At 35.8% G+C, this 26012-nt stretch overlaps 1 protein-coding gene across 1 annotated transcript in view; it reads left to right on the forward strand.

Moving 5' to 3' along the window:
• The first annotated feature begins 328 nt into the window (after positions 1–328).
• Positions 329–26012, forward strand: part of GRID2 (glutamate ionotropic receptor delta type subunit 2) — a 1455891-nt gene continuing 1430207 nt past the window's right edge. Inside the window, exon 1 of the mRNA XM_031010484.3 lies at positions 329–1541. Within this exon, the coding sequence (XP_030866344.1) occupies positions 1454–1541 (88 nt within the window). The 5' untranslated portion in view covers positions 329–1453. The remainder of the gene's footprint in view (positions 1542–26012) is intronic.

The following is a 26012-nucleotide window of genomic DNA, read 5'->3' on the forward strand; positions in this document are numbered from 1 at the left end:
TATTCTGCTTTTTTATTTTAATTTCAAGATCTTTTTCTATCCTAATAGAGAAGAATTTCTATCAATAGAAAGGATTTCAGGAACCTTTCTCTATCCTGATTGCCTAAAAAATACACTGGAGACAGAAAAAAAAAATCATTGTATAAAAGGTAATTAGCACGTTCTCTCCTTTTTATAACTTTATAATTGAAATCTCATTAAAAGCTTTCTAGGTCTGTATTTCCCTAAGTGACCAGGTGTCCCTAATTTGTTTTCAACCAGTGTGACTAATTCCAGGCAAAGACTAGAAAAAGTCTGATACCTGTTAGAGAATAGCAAGGTTAAATAAGTGGGGTGGCTTTTTTAGGTTGCATTTAACCTCGTAAAAGAAAGAAAGGAAAAAAAAAGCTTCAATGTCTTTTTACAGTCCTGCCTTTTTCTCAGTCCCGGTTGAAGATTCCATGGGAAATGAGAGCACTATTTTGTTTCTCCCTTGTATTGCAGATAGGGGGAGGAGGTGGTTATTAGAGAGAAGCTCTTCCTCTCTTGGTTTCCCCCTCTCTCCGCCTGACAGCACCGCTCTCTCGCAGGCTCGCTCCTTCTCCTAGGTGATCCATTTCTAGGCAACGTGGGGCTGGTGCTGAAGCTGCCAGGCTCGCTCCTTGCTTCCTGCATCCCGCCAGGCGAAACGCTCCAAAAGCATCCTGCAGCCCGCGGCGGCTTCCCTCCTCTGGCCCGGCCCCGCTGCTCGCGCCCGGCGCAACTCCCCCGCCACCGCGCCCCAGCAAACCGGCTCCCCGGGCCCGCCTCGCCAAGCTGCGTTCCGCGCCTCACGCAGAAAGGGAATTTTCTCTGCATTACTATCTGCATTACCTTGAAGTTCACTTTTTTACCCCTCTTGGAGAGGGCTTTTTTCCCCCCTCCCTGGTGGAATCTGGCTGCTCCGTTTGGAATCTCCTAATCTTTCCTTTCCACTTAGATTCTGGCAGCAAAGACCAGTGATTCTCTGCGGGCTGTAGGGGCGGGGGCGGGGGTCTTTTTTGGTTCGGGAGGGTGCGGGGAAGGGGGCACATCCGGCGTGAGGGGGGTGTTGGAAGTTGCAGCGGAGCTGGGACCGGAGACCCGCGGCCCCCGCGCAGCGATGGGTCTGATCTGAGCCCCAGCCTCTCCCCCTGCCCAAGAGCAGTCGAGGCTGGATATATTTTTCAAAAGCCAAACTGCAAACAACTCTGGCGATGCAAAAATTCCCCTCCAAGTGACACGGCTTTGCGAAGGAGGTTTCCTCAGGCTGGGCTCTTTCTGTCATTCCCTTCTGCCTTTCTCGGCGACGATAAAAGGCTTTGCTCTGGCAATAGGAATTTAGAAAAAAAGAAAAAGCTGCGCTAAACTCCACCGTGACCTCAAACTCTTTGGACTGTTTGGAAAAAAAAATTGGAAGAAAATCCATCCTCCAAGAGAATCGGCATAGGAGGAGATGGAAGTTTTCCCCTTTCTCTTGGTTTTGTCCGTCTGGTGGTCTCGAACCTGGGACTCGGCGAATGCGGATTCGATCATTCACATCGGTAAGAAAGGGTTGGTGCAGCTCGTGGTTACTTTTACCGTTTCAGTTCTCAAATGTTTCCCCTTCGCTTTCCCCCTCTCCGCCCTCTGTGTGTCTTGTTGGAGGTGGCTTCAGTTCATTGCCCCTTCCCGCTACCCTTCCCTCACACTTGCTCAGTTTTCTGAAAGAATGTGGATGCTCGAACCTCGACTGACTTGTGCTGTTGTTTTGCGGTGATTCGTGGAATGTGGCTGGATGCGTGGGGGTCTCCAGTTGACCTGAGTGTGAGTGTGTGCTGGGAACTGCAGGGGGATTCTAAGTGTGTGGGGAAAGGGAGTTTAATTGACTCTTATCTTCCACATTTTTTTTCCCGGATGTACATTTGCTCCATTTAAAAATTTATCTTTGGGGGAGCAGAGAAGCTGTCACCTGTGAGATGAAAAGAACTGGGCTGGGGGGTAGGGGGAGCTCCCTTCGGATCGAACAGGTGGTTTTGCAACGTGAGCCGGCTGAGTTCGCCGCAGCTTAGTGCGATGGTGACGGGGGTGCCGGATGCGCCCCCAGCCACCCTCTCTTCTCACATCTTCTTGGCTTTATGATCCTCGCGTGGAGTCTTTGAGACGGTGGCGGGAGGGGCTGGCGACAGTGTCGCCAAGGACTGATTGTCGCGTGCCTCGCCTCCTCGGACACGCTCCCGGGGCCTGGCGCGGCGGCGAAACTGACCCCGGGGCGCTTGGGAAACGCGGGGAAGCGAATGCGCGCAGGCTGCTCCCGGGGTCTGCTTAGCAGACATCCGCCTTGCCTCGCCTCGCCTCGCAGTCAACTCCGAGTAGCCGCGCAAGGCAGACAGCGAAGGCGCCGGGACTACTGCGGGCCGCGACTCTGAGAAGGACTGCCGAGCGGGCTCCGAGATGCTGGTGGCCCCACCTATTGGCAACCAGACGGGCCGGGACTGGCCGCGGCGAGCAGGGGCGGGCGGGGGGCTGCGCGTCATTATCATGCACAGCGCTCGCAGCTTCAGGCTCCAACTCTTCTCACTTGCTAATCCGTGAGAGCTGAGCGGGAGACAGGCTCTTGCAGCCTTTTCTGCCTTAATGCGACAATTTCTTTTTCGGAAATTCGCTTACCGAGCCAGCAAGGTTTCTTTGCTGGGCTGCAGAGAGGTCCCTTTGGGGGAATTTTTCTGGGCACAGGACTTTTATCTGTACGCATGGCTTCGTGTTCTGCAAATTGAGGCGACAGATGGGTCACAGCTTCTCCCCTTTCTGTACCTCTGCTTCTCCACCGCACAACACACATACACATACACACACGCACGTACACATACTCCTGGTAGGGGAACCTACTGCAGGTGGCGATTGTGCCCGCCCAAGCGAGGGATTTCTGTCTGGCGCGCGCGCCCACAGTGGCCAGCCGCTCCGCTCCAGGGGGCTCCCTCTCTTGGTCTCAGAGGCTGTCTTTGTAAACATGTCTGCCATTCTCTATCATTTATATCAGTAGAACTGTCTGTCTCTGTGCAAGGGGTAATGAGGTCAGGATTCAGAAAACCTAGCATTTGTGCATTAAGTAAATCAAGCACTAATAGCTTGCCTGCTGGATCCCGTTTTGCCTGGGGGCTAACAGTGCCTACAGATTCAGAACTTTTCAGCAAGAAATTATGGTCTCATTGAGTGGTTCAGCAATGTTCTGATAGAGTTCAGAAATGAACTATGCTCCTTTTAGAGAAATGGCATACATTTATATCTAGTTGTAAATGATTGGAGCAGGAATGCAGATATATAATCATAATACCTTTATATTCATTGTATGATTAGGGATTTCTGATGTAGGCTCCTCATCTCTCAGGAGGGAAAGCCTGTGGAAAAATGCTTTTTTTAAATCGCTTATTCTGTGGTCTGCACGATAAATACATTATTTACAAATACCTACAGCTTTTGCTATCCCTTACTAGTTAAATATTATTTTGCAATGCAGTCTGGACATCTGTTTCAAAACAGAACAAAACTGTTGTATTTTTTAGTTTGTATATTGTTGTCTGTCAGAGTGGCTATAATCACATTAAAAAAGTAACTGTGTACAAATTACAGATTTCTTTAGAAAGTTGGTTGTATACATTAACTGTGTATATCCTACTAGCAGATACAGTTACTTCTGAGACAGTTAATTTGACTTGAATATAATTAGTACATTAGATGAGATAATTAGCTGTTTTATAGACTACCTAATATTGTCATGAGGCTAGCAAATTGTTTCAAAAACTTTATCTTTTATAATATATCGAAAAACATTAACTCCTAAATTAAAAAAATAAAAAATGATGACGGGTAGTATGTGTGTAATTCAGTGCCTCCACCCCTACTCTCAGCAAAAGTATAGTAAATTCAAAACCGAATGTCCATATTAAAATTGTAAAGCACCAGTTAACATGAATTGGATTAGTTTCCTTACTTGTTTGAATAGGAAAAGAATTAATTTTCTTTAGGAGGTGATTGCCTTCATTTAAATATTTAATGTGAGAAATATGTTTCTGAGGAAATATATTAGTTCAGGACTGAAGGAATGAATGTGATGAAACTGGAGTGAAAGGGAATATTTCACCTCTAGCGATGGAAGGAGATATGCAGAAATGAAAGGTTTTCCCAGCCTCATGTGATGTGTTCAAGCAGAAAGTAGCTGCAATATGTAGTTCAGGCAAACTGGAAAGATGAAAAGACACTGCTCTAAGAGGCTTTTTATATATTGAATTATTTTGGTATTGAACCAACTTATATATACATGAAAATCATCTCCTTCTTTCTTTCTCTTCAGTTTTTACCTCATGCCGGTAGTTTAATAAGGTCAATTACACATTTTAAACTCTAATATGTTTTGTTAAACATATTGATTCACTACAGTGATGAAACATAATGGTTAAACCATAATGATTGAAATGAAAATGTATTTATTTTAGTCAAAAATGCACAATTTTATGATTACTTTGAGTTTCAAATATTTAAAAATATTTAATAATTACATATATTTTTAATACACATCCACACACAGATACACAACCATATAGTATTTAAAAATGAATCACTTCCGTTGTGATCTTCTTTGCCCCAATTAAAGAAAGGTCTTTTGACATATAAAAACTATGCAATTTTGAATTATGCTTCTACTTTGAGCCTATGCATTGATTGAGTAATTTCATCAGACCCACATTACTTGATTGCTTAGAAGTTTCCTAATGATCTGCATGCTGTAGGAAGAACCAAAAAGTCGTGAGTGGAATGGCAATGATATTGTGTTTTATGAGGCTATTCAGAAGTCGCTCTGATTTATGTAGCTAGAAAGCTCCAAAGTCTTTGAGATTAGCCACGCTGACTGCTATTTTCTTCATACGTCAGTCGTCCCACACTCTTTACTCCCTAAACACAACAGGAGTTTAGAGCACTGCTTTAATTAAGCAGGGATTAGGTGGCATTTCCAGTCAACTGCACAGTTTGTGTTTTGCTTCATATCAACTATGGAAGATCTCATGTTTTAACAGTTTAATATATGCTCCTTTCTTTATCTGGTTCCTGTGCTCACAGAACTGATTATAAATTAGCTGTCCTCAGTTATATATCTCTACAAGGGAACACTCAAACAGTGTACTTATTCATATATTATACAAATCACTAGCATATTTTTGTTGTTTTCAGTCATAGTAAAATACCTTATGTCAACATGGAGTAGGAAAGATGCATTTATTCATGTTTTTCTCACAAACAGATGATACTTTATCCTCTGAAATAATAATCAGCTGTGATATTATATTTGAGAAACCTAAGACAATCCACAGAATATTTTCACTATGAGAATGTTCAAATTAAAGTACAAAATCGGGTAAATAAAAGGTGTCAACACATTAAAAACAATAATAGATTGTAAATGTAAAATACCAGTTGTTCTTACTTCTGCACTAAGGATTATTTTGACAGTTACAGAATATAAAAGTATTCCCAGAAGATGTGCTGTTCTTTTACCATTTTTTTTTCAGTTGACTACATGATTTGCATTGGTTAATGATAACCCCCAGGACTCCTCAAGGATTTTTTGGATTGTGTAAGATGTCTCAATGATATTTTATCCTTTTTCTACTTATAGTAGTTGTTTGTTCCTGAAGTTCTTGATAACTGTGTAAACGTCTAGAATGTACTAAGGGACTTGGCTTTACTATTCTTCTCTGTATCATTAATACAGTTATTTGAAGCACAATTCAAGTGTGTATTAAGTTAGAGAATGTTGTTATTAATCAAAGATACCAACTATGATATGACTAATAAGCCATTACACTAAGGGCCTTTGCTTTCTACTCCAGGTGAAATGTACATCCACTAAATATCTGTTATAAATTTTAAGCCAAATAGGAATAAAAATCCAGGTGATTAACTTTTGATTTATTCAAAAATAAAAGCCAATTGAAATTGTTAGGAGCGATGGAAGATACATTTTATTCCATTCTGATATCTCAGGCTAATTTTATCATATGGTAATTTTATCTTAAAGGGCCATTGCAATTTCAAAAGCACACTTTTTAATCTAGAAGTTTTTTTTCTTCACCTACACCTACGTATATGACTTTATTTTAAAAAGTAAGATATTCACATTTCTATTGGATCATCATGATATTTTAGATTACAGACAGCATATTGGTGAGTAGCAATACTTAGAAAGTATTACTGTAGTATAATGTTTATTAGAAAATACATTTATGGCCTATAAAGATATCTTTGCCATTAGGTGTCACTGCATTCTGAGCTGTACTTTTTTTTTTTAGTACTACTTGAAAACCACATGAAATATTTTTAAAATTCTCAGAAAAAAATGTCATTTTAATGAGGTTTGTGATGCTGTAAGAAAATAGGTAGTTTTTATTTTCAAACTAGAAAAATAAATATGATCCCTGTCTCTTATTCTTGTAAGAATTTAATGCTAGGACATATCAACACACCTGATACCCTCGAAACAAATTAGATTGCTAGACCTAGTGATACAATTTTTTTTTCTCATATTTAAAATAGGAGAGAAATATCTTCTTAAACTAATACTTATTCTCTATGAATAAAATCTAAGACACTAGGAAGGATGCAAGTGTGTTTAATACTGCTGGAGTAAACACACATTAGTGAATAAAGTAGTTTGTTAAGCAGCTTCTAACGGTGGTAGCTCTGCTTACCTATGGATACTTGAGGTCCCAAACTGGTTGTTGTTTTTGAGACAAAACATATGAAAAATAGAGTTGTGGGGGAAAAAAAAACACATGGACACAAATACATCTAAAAATAATGTCAACCATTGAGTTTTATGAATGACCATATATGTTTTCAGATAATTTTTGCCTGGTTAATTGTATGCATTGTATCGATTCCTTGCATAGTTGCACCTCCACCACTACTCTCACTACAAGTACCACAATTATAGGGTTTATTTGTTCATGTAAAACTCATAACTATTCTCACATAGTAATTTATTTGTTTTGTAAAAAGGCACTATCTTCCTTCTAGCATATTTCATTATAAGAATAATGGAGGATGAAATTTAGGGCAACTTTTAATCTGATAATTTAGTTTTAACATTGGCAAACTCACATTATTAGAGAATGCAACACTAGTTTAACTGAATGAATGGTTTGTCTTATGTTAGATTTTGCCCTATGTCAAAGTTCATTAATTATTGGAAAATTAAATGATTAGACAGATGTCTAAAAGATAAGAAAAAATACTAAACAGTTCTGGAATTGATTATTAGAACATCTATGGATTCATGTCATTAAATTGGCAAATTTTAGCATATTGATGTGGACACACATTTCAGAGAATTTGACAAACATATGGGCAATGTTAAGGTATAATAAAAAAAGTATTCTGGATTAGAATTTAGAAGGTATTGGACTAAATCTCAATTTATAAATAGCTAATTGAATACATTGGAAAGTTATTTAATTTTTAGTCTTCATTTTTATCAACCCTAAAATAAGATTTAGACTAATGTTCATTTAATCTCTAAGATTATATGAACTAAATGGAGAACAATTGCTATATTTAAGGAGGAACAGAAAGGAATTGGGAGAAGAGATATTGTCAAGTGTGGCTATATTTAATAGCTGCCTTAGAGTGACCTTCAAAAAAGGAAATACAAGGGGAAATAAGGAACATGAAATCTTAATTACACAAGTTAAGAACTGTTTAAATTGAAGATGTCTTTGTTGCAAACAAGAATTATGTATATTTCTTCATCAGATATTCTGGATAACTAGTATCTGATTGAGAGAGCTGGATTTGTTTTTTGTTTTCGATTTTGTTTTCATTTTGTCTATTATTAGTACCAAGGTGTTACCTACAGCATCACTCCTATAGAACACTGCAAAATTAGTGTTTATTAACACTAATTGGAGGGATGAATAGTCTTATGTATCAACTATCATTGTGTATGTACACTTGCCTTTAGAATTTGCAAACTGGGAGTGCATCAGGAATATTAACATATGCTTGATATCACTACAAACAAAAGTAGAGTATAAAGAAAGCAACCAATTCAAAGTTCTTCACTATCCTGGACTCCTGCTTCAGGTTTTTATGCTTTTATCCTACTGTTGTTCACCAAGTGGTCATCAATGTGAAGCTGAGGCTGAGTTGACCCCGAAAGCTTCTTGAGTAGATACAGGGAAGCCAAGTGAACACCAGAAGCTAAGCACCAAAGGCCTACTTACGGTCTTAAATATTCTTAAATCACTCTGTAGTCAAGTTCCTTATTAACAGATTTTTAAAATGAAAAACATTAGGTAATAAATTATATTACAATAGCAATTCGCATATGTTTTTCTTTAAACTAAAATAATTAAAAGTACTATTTTAAAAAATAATCTCATTTTATTGAGCAGAGTACCTGACTTTTTCATAAGTAAGCTTAAATAAGGTATTTGCTTCATTAATAAAGTCATTATAATTCTAGAAGTTAATATTCCTGAAAGCGTATGGTAATATAAGCATTACTACCAACATGTAGTATGTGTGCTAATTGGGAGAATATTCTTTTATTCAGCAAACATTTTATTCTGAATTTACTCTGTATGAAGCATTGCTTTTAGTCTCTAAAATTAAAATGTTGAACCAACAAGCTATGTTTTTGTATTTAAGGAACTTACATTCTCATGGAAGAGGCAACCAGATAAGAAAATATATGATGTAATGTCAAATTTTGATAAATGCTATGAAGCAAAATGAGGGAATGAAGGGTGACAAAGTATGTTTTCTCTGGAACAGAGACTTGATCCAAAGAAAGGATGTGAACCATGTGGATATCTGATGAAGAATAATTCAGTCAGAGGATATAGCAAGAATGATGGCCATGAGATAAGACACTAAGAAAATCTGCTTAGTTTACTTAAGAAATATATTCAAAGGCAATTGGAGTATAGTTCAGTGAGAAAAGCAGGAAGTGGAAGTAAATGGGGTCTGAGAGGGCACTGAGGAAGATTCTGTAGGGACTTACAGGCCATGGTAAGGTATTTAAATCTTCTAGGTATGTTTGGGTTAAGATAAAATGTGTGATATGAAATAGTTTGTATTTTAGAAAGATAACATTCTTTGCTTAAGTGCACTGGATAGAGTAGAAGTATAAACTGACAATAGCAAATTGGATCAAGGTGGTAGCTTAGCTAAATGTACAGTTATCAGATTGTGGACATAATGTGAAGATAGGAAAAGCAGGATTTTCTGATAGATGAGCCAGGTGGGAGAGATCCAGAGAAAGTAAAGAGGCTTCCAAGGTATTTTACCCAAGTACATGGAGTAAATGTGTTACTGTTGACTAATATTCGGAATATGGGGGCATGAGCAAGTTTAGGGTACAAATCAAAATGTGCATTTATTAAATTTTGTATTTCTATTAGACATCAAACTTGAGAGTTTAAACTGGAAGTTTATTATATGATCCTGAAATTGAGAGGTGAGTTTGGGATTTGAGCTGTACATTTGGGGAATATATCATTGTAAATATAGACTCCTGTAAGAATAGTCATAATCAAAGAATCAAAAAACAGTAGATGTTGGCATGGATGTGGCAGTCAGGGAACACTTCTACACTGCTGGTGGGAATGTAAGCTAGTATAGCCACTATGGAAAACAGTGTGGAGATTTCTTAAAGAACTAAAAGTAGAACTATCATTTGATGCAGCAGCAACCCCACTACTGGATATCTACCCAGGGGAAAAGAAGTCATTATTCAAAAAAGATACTTGAACATGCATGTTTATAGCAGCACAATTCACAATAGCAAAATCATGGAACCAACTCAAATGTCTGTCAAAGAATGAGTGGATAAGGAAACTATGATGTGTGTGTGTGTGTGTGTGTGTGTATGTGTGTATTCCATATATATGATGGAATACTACTCAGCCATAAAAAAGAATGAATTAACAGCATTTGCAATGACTTGGATGAGATTAGAGACTATTATTCTAAGTGAAGTAATTCAGGAATGGAAAACTAAACATTGTATGTTCTCACTGATATGTGGGAGCTAAGCTATGAGGACACAAAGGCATAATAATAATACAGTGGACTTTGGGGACTTGCGAAGAAGGGTTGGTGGGGATAAAAGACAACAAATATGGTGCAGTGTATACTGCTTTGGTGATGAGTGCACCAGGTTCTCACAAATCTCCCCTAAAGAAACTTACTTATGTAACCAAATACCACCTGTACCCCAATAACTTAGGGAAAAGTAAAATTAAAAGAAAGAAAATAATAATAAAATAAATAAATAAATAAAAATAAAGGAATGGAGGGGAAGACATGCAGAGAGAGAAGAGTTCCAAGACTAGGTCATTTAGCATTCCAAAAGTTTGAGTCCAAGGAGAGCAGCGGATGCAAGAAAAGAGAAATATGAGTAGCCTGGGAGACAGGAGGAAAACCAGGAGTACATGGTATTCTGGAAGCCATGTGAGAAAAGTAATTCTAGAAGGAGAAGTGAGAAACCCTGTTGAATTGTATGTATGCAAATGGAGATTTGATTGCTGGGCTTGAAAATGTTGAGGACAAAGATGACTTTAAAGAAAGTGCTCTTAGTGGACTACAAGTGACAAAATACTGATTGTAGAGAACCCGAAGATTTAATAGAATATGAGGAATTCTATGAGTTTTGTCATAAGAAAGTGGTAAGGAAGGGAATATTAGGTTAAGGGAAGGATTTCCTTTTACAGCTGGGCATTAGTATATATATGTAATTTTCTGAATATTCAGTCCTAAGAGAATAATCAATAAAATGATTTAAAATTGATACACCTTTTTCTTTCAACTTATATAATTCCTGAGTTTTGTAGAAAACGTTCAAATAGAAAGGAAATCTGTTTTTTTTCTTTTTCTTTTTCTTTTGTGATTTGGATCAAGTGACACCAGGCCAAACACACTGAAATTAACCTGAGAGACAAGTTTAGAGTTTAGATTTCATTTAGTTTCCCAGATTGCCATTCAAATTTCATAGAATTTTTTTATCTGAACTTAAGAGCAGATTACATTTTACGTAGTATTGCTATAACATTACAAATGTCATAAATATTTAGTCATTTGGTAATGTACTAATTCCAGGAACACACAATATTTCTATTCTGTTAGTGGTATTAAAATGCATAAAATTCTTGTTATAATAGACAAATTTAAATCCATTGTAAATTTCCTCTGAGTACATTCTGTTATGAATTTGATTTGCTTCAAACATCACTTTGGAAACATTTTTTAAAAAAGTTTTTAATGTGTAGAGGGACAAAAAGGATATATGTGTTGAGGATCCCTAATCCAGAAATCTAAAATCCAAATGCCCCAACATTTGACACTTTTCAACACTGACATGATAACCACAAATAGAAAATTCCACACCTGACCTCATGTGATGGATGCACAAAATTATAGAAAAAAGTTGTATGAAATTATCTTACCTTCTGGCTATGTGTGTAAGGTATATATGAAGCATAAATGAACTTAATGTTTACATTTAGTACTATCCCCAAGATATCTCATTGTTTATACACAACTATTCCAAAATCTGAAAAAATTCTGAAATCCAAAACACTTCAAGTCCCAAGCATTTCAGATAAATGATACTCAACCTATAGTAATTACAGGGCGAAGTTTATCATTGCAGCATAGAAATTAAATAGATACAATAAATTCATTTGGCATATCATATTCATATGATTTCTGTGACACATTTAAATATTTCCTTTTATGGATCTTTTACTTATTTGTGCTAAACAATGGATGATAGATTTTCAGTCATAGGTGGACATGAGGAAAGGAAATGTTCTAAATTTAGTAACCTCAGAATTCAGCCTTTTGAACATGAATCTTAGTTCTTTCATTAGTATTAATATACCCATAAGTTGTGTATTTTGATTTTGCACCTAAAATAGTAATATCTGTACTAAAATAAGCATGCTAATAGCAGGTGAATTATATTTTTTGTGTTCTTTGTTGTTGTAAGTGTTATGTCCTCTATAAAAACATTTCATCTTGTGGAAACAATGTGATATGGATGTCACATGGTTGTTTCTGCTCTGATACATCTGTTAATTGATATGTAAATATGGAATATTTGAACAATGAGAGGGTAGGAGTCTTATAGTTTGAGAATAGCAATGACTCACGAAAAAAGCAAATTGTGTTCTGGCTGAAGCCTAGGAACTTAATTAATGAAATACAGAACATTGAAAGATATTTTCTATTTACTAGTTCATAGCTTCTTGGGGTGGTGAAATATCATTCGAAGGAAATGCTGCGTGGACTTAAATCCAAACTTAAGTTGGAATAAACCCCTAAAACTGGTGAAGTGCTTACTATATATAACTTCAACATCATTAAAATGTCATGTCATTGATTGACTTAGTATCTTAAAATCCAAAGACCAGGTAATACCTTAGTAGCTTTGGTGAGACAAGAGAACTTAGTCCTGGCCATGCACGGTGGCTCACGCCTGTAATCCCAACACTTCGGGAGGCTGAGGCGGGTGGATCACCTGAGGTCAGGAGTTCAAGATCAGCCTGACCAACATGGTGAAACCCCGTCTCTACTAAAAATACAAAAATTAACTGGGCATGGTGGTGTGCGCCTGTAATCCCAGCTACTCAGGGGCTGAGGCAGGAGAATTGCTTGAACCCAGGAAGTGGAGGTTGCAGTGAGCTGAGATCGCACCATTGCACTCCAGCCTGGGCAACAAGAGTGAAACTCCAACTCAAAAAAAACAAAAACAAAAAACAAAAAAAAAAAAAGAAAAGAGAACCTGTTCTGTTGTTCTGTTGTATGACATTTAAAGTGAATTAAAATCCAGAAGACTGATTCCTGCTTCTGATAATCTCTGCTATCTGACAACCAACAAAATTGTGTTAGTGGTTTAGTGGCAGTTGCTATCTTGCTACTCAGAATCCAGATATTCTTTGCTGCTTCTGTGAATGGAAATAACAGAAACCATTGAATTTTCTTTTTAGATATACCAACAACTCTCAGCATAGCCCAGTGGAAGCATGGCCTATATAAGAACCATTATACATTTCTTCTTAAATTGTTTTTCAATTGTTAACACCTTATTAATGTGGGTGATGCTTCATCCACAGATGTAAGAGGGACTGCTCTTCTATTCTCTTGTGGTGTAGTCATGGTGAGTTTTGGACATTTTCTATAATCCATTAATTTCAAGCTGAGAAATTATGACTGAAATCTCATATTCCATTTGCAGAACATATCAATTTAGGGTTACATGAAACCATAACGTGACACTTTTAGGTGTTTCACCAGATTTTTTTTAGACCTATTGTGTGGTTGTAAGAATACAGGTCATTGAAACAAGACACGTTTCATATCCTTAGAACTTTCAGGAGTATCTGCCTTCTAAGAAAATATTATAACATTAGGAAGCTGAAGGTAGAACAATTCAGAACTCCCAGCTGAACGACTGTGGTCTACTATGGCACTGGAGATTGTGATAATTCAATAAATGCCATTTTTATGGTAGCCTAAAGGTGCCATAAAAACATATATTTCAGAAAAAGACATAGAAATGGGATCAGGAGGTTATCACATACAAATGGTCTTTATAGTAGAAATCTCATTTCTCAGCTTTCTGATGGTTCACCATATTGTAGCTATAGGCTACAAAGTAAATACAATCATGCCAATTTCAGATCTAAGGAAGAATTTTTTATTATTTTAATTCTTTTATTTTTTAAAAATAGATGTCAGTAATTCTCATGCAAGCTTAAGTAATGAAGGAGGAGTCGTTAAGATGTGGTTATTTGGTAATTAATTAAGCTAATGAGATCTTTTCTAAATTTAATACCGTATATCAGATATTCCATTAAGCATGATTTCTTGGGTATAGAAAAATTAAATTGCCTTTTTTACTCTCACTTCTGAAGTTAATAGTACACTGTTCTTTCATATTACTAATCTATCCTCACTGCTGTATGTATAAAACATCAGTGAAAATGACAGTTTTATGACATTTGACATTTATGACATTTGACATTTATGACTTTTGACCATGACAGAATAATCTACCCCATGGCAGAAGTAAAGTTTCTTTACAAGTGGCATAACTATTATTAGGAAAACATATTTATATAGACTTTTAATTATATAGGTGTAATTGAAAACAGGAAAAACATTGAAAACTGAACATAACAGATTGTTCGCAAACTAACTGGCCAGTGCTTCTATTTTTCTCCACAAGAGTTCATGCTGTGGTTAATAAACAGTTAATAAATAGCAAAACTGGCTGCTTTGATTTTTTCTTTTTATTTTTCCTGTCTACCCTTCAGTGGCAATACTAATGAGCAGTGAAATGGCCAAAAGCAAGAAAAAAGGAGCAAAGGGTTTTAGATAATCTATAAACCAGAAAATCAGTCCCTGACTGCTCGTATGCACAGGCTTGCTGAGAAGAAATAGTTTTATTTTCTCAAAATATCACCCAGATTCTGAAGACAGAACTTGTTCTTGGCTGCTGAGTTAGTAAGACGAGTGAAGCTTTTGGGCCACCAAAGAAGAATAAGCTGAATGACACTGACTGGGAGCAAAGTGAAGAATATTATCACTGAAAAAAACTGCCCTCCAGGGGTAATGCTGCTGACAACCAGGGCCCCAGTGATTGGCTCAGTTGCTTGCATCATATTTACGGTGATTTTTAAAAATAAAATGCAATATAAATTGCAGCTATACTACTTAAAAACTTTAGATAATTATGTATAAACTGGGTTGTATTGATATTCCTGTCAATACACATTGAGTCTTGAGCATCTACATTGTATATACCCTGTTGACCTCCTGTTGATGGTATATTATAGACCATGAAGAGGAATTTGAATATTGCACTCTTAAAAAGGAACTGTGAAGCACATGACAATGATAAATGCAAAAATCTGACTAGCAATTAATAGAGGAAAAAGAGGGGAAAAGGGAAGGTGATGTGATGGAGAGGTACATAGTTTCAACATTATTGATGGTGTTTTATTTATTAAGTTGGGTGGTTGTTTCACAAGTATTGGATATATATGTGTGTATATATATATATATACTTTTTTTTGGTAAGCAATATTATATCTGTTTTTACTCTGCTCACAGAGAAATCAACTGGTTCAGTTCACTTCCACTTTAGTTAGGGAATAAGTTGTTTTCTTTTAGGCCCCTCCATCAGGTAGGGTGGCTAAGTTTACAACCCTCTTTGGAGGGAAAGAGAGTGCATACTATATGCCAGGACTTTTTTTTTTTTTTTTTTTTGAGACAGAGTCTCACTCTGTCACCCAGGTTGGAGTGCAGTGGCACGCTCATGGCTTACTGCAGTCTTGATCTCCTGAGCTCAGGCGATGCTCCCACCTCAGCCTCCCTAATGTTTGTATTTTTTGCAGAGGGGATTTTCGCATGTTGCCCAAGCTGGTCTCAAACTCCTGAGCTCAAATGATCTGCCCACCTCAGCCTCCCAAAGTGCTGGGATTACAAGCGTGAGCACCATGCCCAGCCAGTAGGACTATTAAATAGCAAGTCAGAGAAGAATTCAGAAGTCTGTCTTCAAGCACAGTGATCCCTGTGATGGATTCAACAATCCAGTTGCCTTTCACTACCATTTAGAACAGCATCTTTGAATCTTTGTTTCTTATTTGGTGTAGGCAGGGAGCTCCCTTAAATGTTCAAATCAAAGAGAAGAGAGGAAGGAATGTACAGAGGGAACAACTGGTTTGATGCTGAGAGGTGGTTTGGCATATTTCATGTTTTGAATATTTCATAATACGTATTTTAAATGAGAATGTATAATATTTTTGTTAGTGATATTACACTACAATTATTACCTTCTATCTCACCCTTGGATAAGAAAATATGAACAATTATTTTATAATGTATCCTTAGAGATACTTACTCCTAAGAAGTGAATTTTTCCTTTATCTTATATGGTTGTTATTCTTGGTTTGATTAATCAAGAATAATTGATAATGAGTCTAATCTACCTAAATGATTTCTTGATATTTTAATATTATGTGTCATTCACTCCCAATTCAAAGTAAGATGTACTGTAATGATGAAAGAAAAAATACCTTCTTGCAGCCAATTGAGCTTCATGATATGGCCCTTGATTGAATTTCCAATGGAATAGTTCATTTTAATCTGTACAAATTGGAAGCAATGAGAGGAAGAAAAGTTTCCATGAAACATCCTTAGAGGCAGCAAAGAGGTTCTTTTAGAATGTCAGGTCATTCAGGCCTTTGGCCTGAGGATTAGCAGGGGAGATGCCTAGGGAAGCTAATAGGTTCTCAACGCTGCCAGAATCTGCCTCTTGGAAAATAGTTATCTTTAACTTTTGGTGCCATTTAACAAAATGCTGTATCTTTTGTGCTTCCTGTCTGGACAAAGCAGAGAAGAAATAATACTGTCATATAAGAAGGGGACCCATGTTTGGGAAGTCAGAGACAATATTTTACATCCCTGAATTTCAAGGACTAATGCAGTGTCTGGCAGAATACATACAGTTATGAAATTTTACATTGTTTGTTACATGTCCGTATTTGCTTTCAAATCTTAGTTTTTCAGTTTTAATCAGGAATAATAACAATAGCTCTCACCTTGGCTGGGTCATTTTTAGGATAAAAAGCCATTATGTCTATAAATATGCTTATTGAACTCTCAAATATGCTGTAAATATAAGAGATGAAATATTGGAATACTGCATTTGTGGTGGAAGACCTTGACAGTACTCCAGGTGTTGCTTAGGAGAGAGGTGAGAGAGGTTGCAGCCAGTGAACTGATCATTCTTTTGAAGTGGGAGTAAGAACAGAAAATTCAATACAGGAAACCAAGAAAGAGAAACCATTTCGGGAGAGAAATGGAGTTCAGTTTTGAACTCAAAATGATTTTGGCATAACTGTGAAGTGTATATCTCAGACAGTGGTTTCATAGTGATCCCCTTTCCTGCCTCAGATGGAGAAAATAAAGATTATTTTTCATAGTGGTCAATTCTATTTTGACCTAAAAAAGGAAACAGTGTTTTTCTAGTCATCTTTTTCTAGCTTTTCCTCAAATTCAACGTTAATAGTGTCATTTCCTATTTAAAATGTGAACCATTTAAAGTATATTCAGGGTACTTATGTTCAGAAAATACTAATTCTACACCAGGAGGCTTATGATCTTTAGTTCCTGTGTCTACTTATTTCTCAGTTTAGAATTAATTTCGAATAATATTACCTACTTTTTTTTTCTCTTTTTTTTGAGACAGAGTCTCACTCTGTTGCCCAGGCTGGAGTGTAGTGTCGTGATCTCTGCTAACTGCAACCTCTGCCTCCCAGGTTCCAGTGATTCTCTTGCCTCAGCCTCCCAAGTAACAGGGATTACAGGCACACGCCACCAACATGCCCAGCTAATTTTTGTATTATTAGTAGAAAGAGAGTTTCACCATGTTGGCCAGGCTGGTTTTGAACTCCTGACCTCAAGCGATCCACCTGCCTCAGCCTCCCAAAGTGCTGGGATTACAGGCATGAGCCACCACCCCCAGCTGATATTACCTACTTTTGAAAATATTTCTTTTTTCTTAGTATTTCTGTTTTTTACTATAAGTGTACATTTTAAAATCAAAGTCTGGTCCTAATTTTAAGAGAATGGCACCATTAATTTATTTGCTGTTGATTTCCAGTCAAAAGAGTTTTAAAACAGAATGATCTTTGATGGAATCTTAGGTTGTCAAATATAAAATTAAAAGATAATTTTTATTTCTTGTTCATAATTTCTTTTATAGTTTCATATTGAATGTATAATTCTCTTACATAAATTAATAGAATTACATAGAAGGACCGAAATATGTTTTATAGAATTTTGTGTTCTTTAGTTACATTTTCTCTGAAAACATAATTAGCTAGAGGAAAGGAAACTTGTGCTCCAAGGATGGCAGAAGTAAAGACTGAAGTGGGACAGAGGTCCCATTTAGAACCAAACTAAAGGAATCTTGTTGGGACTTCGGGCCTCATTTTTCCCCCTCCCCTAGAAGACTCCACCTTCATTGTTAAGGACCTGTGTTTTCTGATAAGAAAAGACATTTGCAAATACTGATCTGGAGATGGAAGAACATGAAAGCAGAAGCAGTTTGCTTGTGTGTGCGCAAAAACACTGTTCAAACTGAGAAGTGGGATAGAGTGGATCCACGTAAGCCAAGTGTTCTTTCTGTCTCTTTGCATCTTTGTTTAGAGTCTAGCTTTTCAGCATGTTTTTTCTAATATGTAAAGTCAGTGATAACTTCAATAAAAACAATTTAGGTATGAAATTATTGGAACTTAATTTGACCATCTCATTCTTTTTTGCTCTTAATAAGTCGGTCCATTGTAAAAGAGCCAAGAGTGGAAAATTGAGTGCTCCAATGGGAAGGAAGGGTCTCAGCATCTTTTTCTTGCTCCCAGGCAGTCTAATGAATATCAAGGTAGATTAAATATAAGAAACTTAGAATCAATGGTGCATAACTTGAATGAGTTGACCCAGTCAAAAATTGTGATGATTGGTCATTTTTATAAACAGTCAGAGTAGGATAGAGTAGGAAAATATAAGCATTGTATTTGATGTCAGGGTTATATGTTCAAATCTTGCCTTGGTCTTTTTGCTACTTCCTGGCTGTGAAGTCCTTGGATGAGTAATGGAATTTTCAGAGTCTTAAATTTACCTGCTCCACCTCATCTGTTATATGGATACGTTGCAATAAAATTTAAAATATGGGCATATGGACTATTGCAAATAAGGTTCATATTTCAGGAAGTTGAACTTGCAACTTACATGTACTGCTAATCAGGGTCCTAGATTAGGCATTAGAAAGTGACATGAGAAACATGAGATCAAATAGGGTTCCCTGTTTATCCCTGTTCCTGAAAGATTTAGATTTATAACTATGGCTTTTCTACAACATATAAATCAAAGTTGAAAGTCTTTCTGGTAAGTATGTGGATTTAAGGTTAACTGTTCTTTCAAAGATGATATTTCATTATAAATTTACATGAAGTAGATGGCTAAAATGTTTGCTAGGGCTGATTCTGATGTTTAGCTCTGTCTTGGTGGCGACACTCTTTTCTTAGCTTTGGTCTAATATAGGATGATCTCCTAAATGTATTGTCCAGTTTATTGTCCAAACCAGGACTCCTTTCGGAATAAAAGGGATAATATACTATTAAGATTGCTCTTGGCAAAGGAAAAATGCTTGAGGTGATAGATATCCCATTTACCCTGATGTGATTACTACACATTGCATGTGTGTATCAAAGTATCTCATGTAACCTATACGTATGTACACTTACTATATACCCACAAAAATTAAAAAGTGTTGCTGTTGGGGTGAAAAAGACACATTTGGACTGATTGGAGGCAAACTGGGGCAAATAAGCACGCTAGTATTAGAATACTGCCTATGGGCCTGTGATCAGCTTGAAGTTTGGCTCAGCCTCAATGTTCCCCTAGGTATATTCTCTTTCAATCGCCAATAATTCTGTCTTAGCAGCAGGTTATTCTTTCCTTTTATGCTGATTAAAGAAACAAATTATATTTTGTTTTGGCTATGTTTTATTTTTAATTACTTAGAGGACTTTTACTTTTTCTTTCACAGGCAGCAGAAAAAAGGACAAATAGCTAAGTATAAGTTGTCTTCCTTCATATAAACATATTTAACTGATTTTTAAAAATCAGAATCTAGTGCCTGTAATTGCTCCCTTTATTATTATTTTTTTGTCCTTTCTCCCTATCTGCTAATTGAGTGTAACTTCTAGCAGAACTGATTGGATATTGGCAATTGCATGAATTCATACCCAACCTCAAATGCTTTTACAAGTATTCTCACATGGAGTGTACTGTTTTTTAAAAATGTAAAGATAGTTTACCAAAAAGGTTAAAATTTGCTTTACCTTGAGTCCCAAGAGGAGAAATCATCAAGTAACCAACAGTTTTGATCATTTTTATTTTTTACAGAACTCTATTATAAAGTAACAGTGACTTCAAATAAGATGTTAGCCTTAACGGTTAAAGTTTCATAAGTGTATATACATTTTTAAAAGGCTATTTGTTATAGATAATAACTATAAGATATTGTCTTGCGTTTTTGAATTAATTCTTCTATAGATACCATTTTATCTAATTTATTCAACCTCTACAACTTTTGTCTCAGGTGTGCCCTTTCTGTTTCATGTAGAAGTCATTAGATTCTCCTAAAAGTTTTTTTTCCTATCTCTGTTCCAAAGTCCAGTTTTACCTGAAGAAATGATCGTGTGGTAGCCTGCACTTGTCTCTTCCCCTCATTCTCTTGCTCTTTCATTGCTGGCCTACTTTATGTAAACCTTACTCCTTGTTTTACTTCTGGCATCCCAGGTTTTTGGTGGTCTTATCACTTTCTATGTTTTCCACATGAAACTGGCTTTGAGAGCATCATTCTCACACTGTGCTCTGAAGATTGCCACCTTCCTCCTTTCTTCTTCTCTGGTGATTTTGGCCTGATCCTTAAGTCACTTTCCTTTAGAAATTACATGATCATAGGCTCATTCATGGAAAGACTGTTAGAGATTGTCCAGAGCCTAGGACCGTCTTTTGCTGATGAGCACATTGAGAGGTTAAGTGGCTCAAATGCTTCACAGGTAGGAATTTTTTGAATACTCTATGAATTTTTACTAAAAATGGGAATTATATTCATATCATCAAAGTAGTATTAATGTGGCCTATTAATGTGGGCTATCTAGGAGATAGAAATAGCCCGATTATATAGAATTCGTTAATTGTTTTCATTACGTGGGATCCATTTTACCTGTGCTCTACTATATTGTATTAGAGTACAATAATTAATTCCTTTGAAGCCTACTGAATATAATGTAAGAGGTAACTAACCCGATGTTTGGAGAACTATTCCTACAAGCTGCTAGGTGCAGTGAATATATCATCCTCTAGGTTTCTCACAGAATTTAGAACCCAGCAGAGTTTACTCCAGTTCCAAATCCTATTTCTTTTCATGCAGATCCAAACCCTTTTCCACAGCTTGCACTCTCCACTCTTCTTTCCTACTGTCTCTCCCGCCCATCCTTTCTCTCTGTCCCCAGGCTCAGATTGGAACTCTTTTCTTCCCAGATTAACTAAAATTAATTCAGTGTCTCTCAGAAACATGTCACTATGTATACATGTATTTGCTTGAGAATATTTTAAATTGGTGCTAAATGATAATTTTGTGTTGTAATCCTCTTATTTGCAAAGGCTACATAAAATATTCTTGATTATATTCTTGCATAGCCTATAACATGTTCTTAGGTTTCCTACGCTGTGTTTATCCTCAATAATAAACTTTTATATACACATACATACACACAGACACACACACACACACACACACACACACACACACTGACTGCACAGCATCTTCTGTATCACTGTAGGAAGCCTTAAAGTAATATTAAATTAACAAAAAGATGTGTATATTGCAAATGCAAATAAAATCTCTATGATTTATTCAAATTATAGTGAAAATCTATATATGCTGATATGGATATGCATTTGTCACCAGGACTGGTTTGTTGAAGGTTTTAATAGTCAAACATAGTTTGTAATTTATGTTAAAAAGACATGAGATAATTTTTCATAGTTTTCACATATCATTTATTGAACAAATACCATTGTAATAATATTAGTGGAAATCAGAGTTCAAAATTATCACACTATGTAAGAAAAATCTCTTCCAAAAATCCAACTGTACAAAAAATAAATCAGCTTTGCTTTTACATATCTCCTTCTGATTTCAGTCTTTGTGCATGCACAACTGACCATGCTGTAATATATATACAGTATATGATTATATGTTATATTTAGGCACCCATCTCTATCATTATTTCAGTAGATATTACTAATCTTGGAGCTTTAATTGTTAATTCATTGAACTAAAAGTCATGGAGCTTGTCACATGTGTCTCAGCTCAAATGCCATTTTACCCAAATTTTAGCACTTATGGACAATTAATTTTAACCTTCTTTACCGTAGCGTTTTTATATGTAAAATGTAGATATGACCACCTAGCTTGAAGGGTCAAATGAAAAATACATTAAGTAAATGAAACAGATTTTGAAAGAATGAAAGTGACTGGCCCACAATGAATTTTCAGTCAGTATTAGCTTTCCCTCCCCTTTCTTCTGTGCCTTCCCTCAAAACTTCATAAATATAATACATGTAATAGGCTTTATTTAAATAATTGTACATTTTACTTCAGTCTGTTTTGTGCACATTTGCCAAATATCTTGAGGCTAGAGTTAATTGATTTTTGTAATTATGTCAAGTGAAGAATAAAACTGCCTATGAATATATGAGTTATTTATATTCCCATTTTCAAACTCAAACAAAGAGATTTGCTATTAGTTTAACATGACAGAAAACACCTAGTACAAATTTTTGTTATTTTTTTTTATTCTTTCTCCTTTTGGCTTCAGAACTTTCATAAAATAGGAATCTTTCCAGTTACTGATAAACCCATAATCTTTTTACTGCGTGGACTCATTTTAAGATATAACTCTTCTTTCATGACCATTTAACTTTATACTTTTATATCTTTAAAGTCATAATCTCTTCAATCTATATTGTTTTCTGATTTTTAATGTTCGTGTTTCAGCAATCAATTCTTAATTTCTTAATTTCTTTTAACTTTATTTAAACAATTATCCACATTCCCAGGTCTACTCTTTTTCTAAAACTTCTAATATATACTGTACTGAAAAGTTTGTTTTCTCCCATGTTTATGTAAGATAATTCTACGCATGAAAAGTATGCTTACATGAAAAAAAACGGAGATAGAAGTTACAGGGATTTAGGTAAGCACTTAATTCTCCTGGCAGTTTTACATACTGGAACTGATTTACTAACTGTTCTTTTATAAAATTAAACTAGACTTGTCTTTCAGAATTGAGCTATCACTGCAATTTTAATCAACAAAACTAGTTCCTAGATTTATAACTGATTAAAGGTCAGTAACTTATTGAGACATTTGGAGGCAAATCAGAACAATGAGCATAAGTACACTGAACATAAGTCCACAATACTAATTTAAAGGTATTTTAATGAAAAATGACTTTTATTGTATTGTAGATTTAGAATTATTATTACTAAAATACAGCTAAATTATTTCTATGGTGTATAAAGGATTACTGAACTAGTTTGCCCACCTTTGGTGCCACTATCATGAATGTAATAAATAAATACAGTCTCCTTAACCCTACTTTATCTGTTAGTAAAAATACCCAGTGGGATTCTTTAGAAGTATAGAATATATAGGAAGGATAAAGTGAAAATGACTACATCCATAATCTGTAATGAAAATGATTTATTACTTGTTATTCATGGTCACCTATAAAAATCAAATAATGAGAGTAACATTTATTAAGTACTCACAATATGCCAATCATTGTTGCAAGCACTTTCTAGGCATTATCTCATTAATGTGTAGCAATAATCTTAATAATGCTGGTGTTATACCCATTTTGCAGAGGAGATAAAGGAAATTTAACAATGCTGTATAATTTGCATAACTTCTCTGAGGCACAGAAGATAAATAATACTGTCCGATATCTGTGCTTATTTGTCCCCTTATTAACTGTGTCAAGAACAGTTTTCACTGGGTTTGTATCCTTTCCATGCATCCTCTGCACTTCTTTTTTCCTCAGGTAGTCCCCTTGCCAACAAGAAGCCACATTCTTTCCTAGAGCCCTCTCTGATTTTCTGATCACTGTGATCCAGGTTACTCCACACATTTCTACTACATTGCCACATTGTAGTGTTTGGCACCTCTTTGCTGCCAGCCGTAAAAAATAAAAAAAAGGCGAAATATTTCTTCTACTGAGTGGTCATTAAAATATCCTAGTTTTTGTTTCTTTTTTGGTGCTTTACAAATAGCTATAATTTTAAGGTAGCTTTTGCTGCATCACACAATGTCAGTGATTACTCTGAAATCACTAATAGGCTCAGTGTCTACCCCTTTAAGTATCTGTTCACTTCTCTCCAGTTTGTCAGTATCAAGTAGTTGAAGCTAGCATGCACTTTATTTCACATTATTCCTAGATAATTAAATATCAGTTTTTAACAACATTCCTGCCTGTAATCCTAGATTTTGTGTGTGTGTGTGTGTGCCTTCTCAATCTCTAGTCCCAAGTTAAACAATTTCACTCAGATCCCCATTTTAGAGTGTACCACATGGTAGGGAGTAACTACACATATGTCACATGTATTCTATGTTTTATCTTTCTTTCTAACTGAGAGATAAGAGTGCTTAGTTAGCCATGATTCCTTGGCCTAGTATTATGGAAGTTTGCCAGATCTTTACAGTAAACTAGCCCAGTCCTACATAAAACATTTAACCAATATTCTTCCCTTATTATGAAAAAAAGATTAATTATTTCACAGAAATATTTCAACTGTTATAGTTTCACATTTTTAAAAAATAAAATTTTTAGAACATATGTTTCAATGTGTTTCTCCCTGAAATTTTGTTGTCCTCTAATCCACAAGACATTTCAACATTGTTTCTGAACATGTATTCTTTGGCTGTTCCCCTCACATAAAGAATAGAAAGAAACTAAAAAAGAAATTAACAATGATTAAAATAATACATGAAATAGGAAGTTAAAACTATAGTGCATTATTTACAGTAATTCATTTTTATTTGGTAAGATGATGCACTGTGTTAAGGTCATCAGGAAAGGAAAAAAAGGAAAACATAAAAGATTATTTTTACCATTATATTTTCAGTTTGCTTCTAATATATGTTAATGTATAAAGTGATAAATGCTCATTCACTTGAAAAGGGGCTATATAAGATAGAGACAGGGAGAAATGTCAAATGTCAAATAATAGCAAAAAACAAATAATACACACATTCAAGAGGGAGAATGACCTTTAGAATGTCTAACAGCTGCATGTGGTCTAGGTCTCTGCTGGAACAGGATAAGGACTGCATCTTATGCCATGTTAAATGTTCTTCTCTGCAGGAGTACCAGTGCAGGGGAAAGGTGCAAGAGAGTGACAGGTCATTTCAGCTAATGTCAGCCAGATATGTGGACTTTATCACTAAAGATACCAGAGATTTATGGAATGGAACGCTTTGAAGTTCAGCCAGAGTGGTTGAAAATAAAGATTCAAAAGTGATCACAGCATAACGGACTTGCGTTCATTAGGAAAATGATGACAACTTGTTTCTGTTATATGTGGTTATACTCCTACCATATTTGCATTAACCTCTGCTAGCTTCTCAAGTAATCATGCCAAGGACACTGGTATCTCTTTCACTAGAGACGATAGATTGAATTCTAAATTTACTATAGCATTAAACTTGTATTTTTCCCTGGATTGTTCTTGAATTTTCTTGTTTTGAAAGGTAATTTTATGCCCGTGATCACAAACAGCATAATAAAATGTAACCTGAGAAAAACCTTTGTTAGCTTAAGGAACTAAAAGCAACATTATTTTGTTTTTGTTTTTGTTGGGTGTTCAGAATAAATTTAAAAAGCAGAAGTACCTGTAAGAAATGAATCTTTTAGGAGTGTGCTTTTCTAACTGCTACAGCTAAGGATTAGTTAATACCTACTGGGAAGTGTTTTCTCAATATTAATTTCAGTTTTCATGTTTCCTCTTTATGTCCTTGTAAATTATTTGTTCATTTTTATTTTTAGCAGAAAAGAGAAGATTGGACTTGAAGCTGGAATAAATTATTATTTCACATTATTTTTAAATAATTTACTCTCTGGATGTCCCTAGTCTCCTGGGTAGAGTTTGCTCTGTGTGCATGTGTATATATATATGTGTGCACACATGCATGCTAATTTTACTTCATGATAGTCATTTTTTCCATGTCTAGCTTTCACTATTCAAGATTATTAACCCTAAATTGTTAATATTCCAAGAATAATAATTCCAAATGGTTAAGCATCACAAGTGGAATAGTACCAAAATTCTTAAACTTT

Source organism: Gorilla gorilla, chromosome 3 (assembly GCF_029281585.2).
Source record: "Gorilla gorilla gorilla isolate KB3781 chromosome 3, NHGRI_mGorGor1-v2.1_pri, whole genome shotgun sequence".
NCBI lineage: Eukaryota > Metazoa > Chordata > Mammalia > Primates > Hominidae > Gorilla > Gorilla gorilla.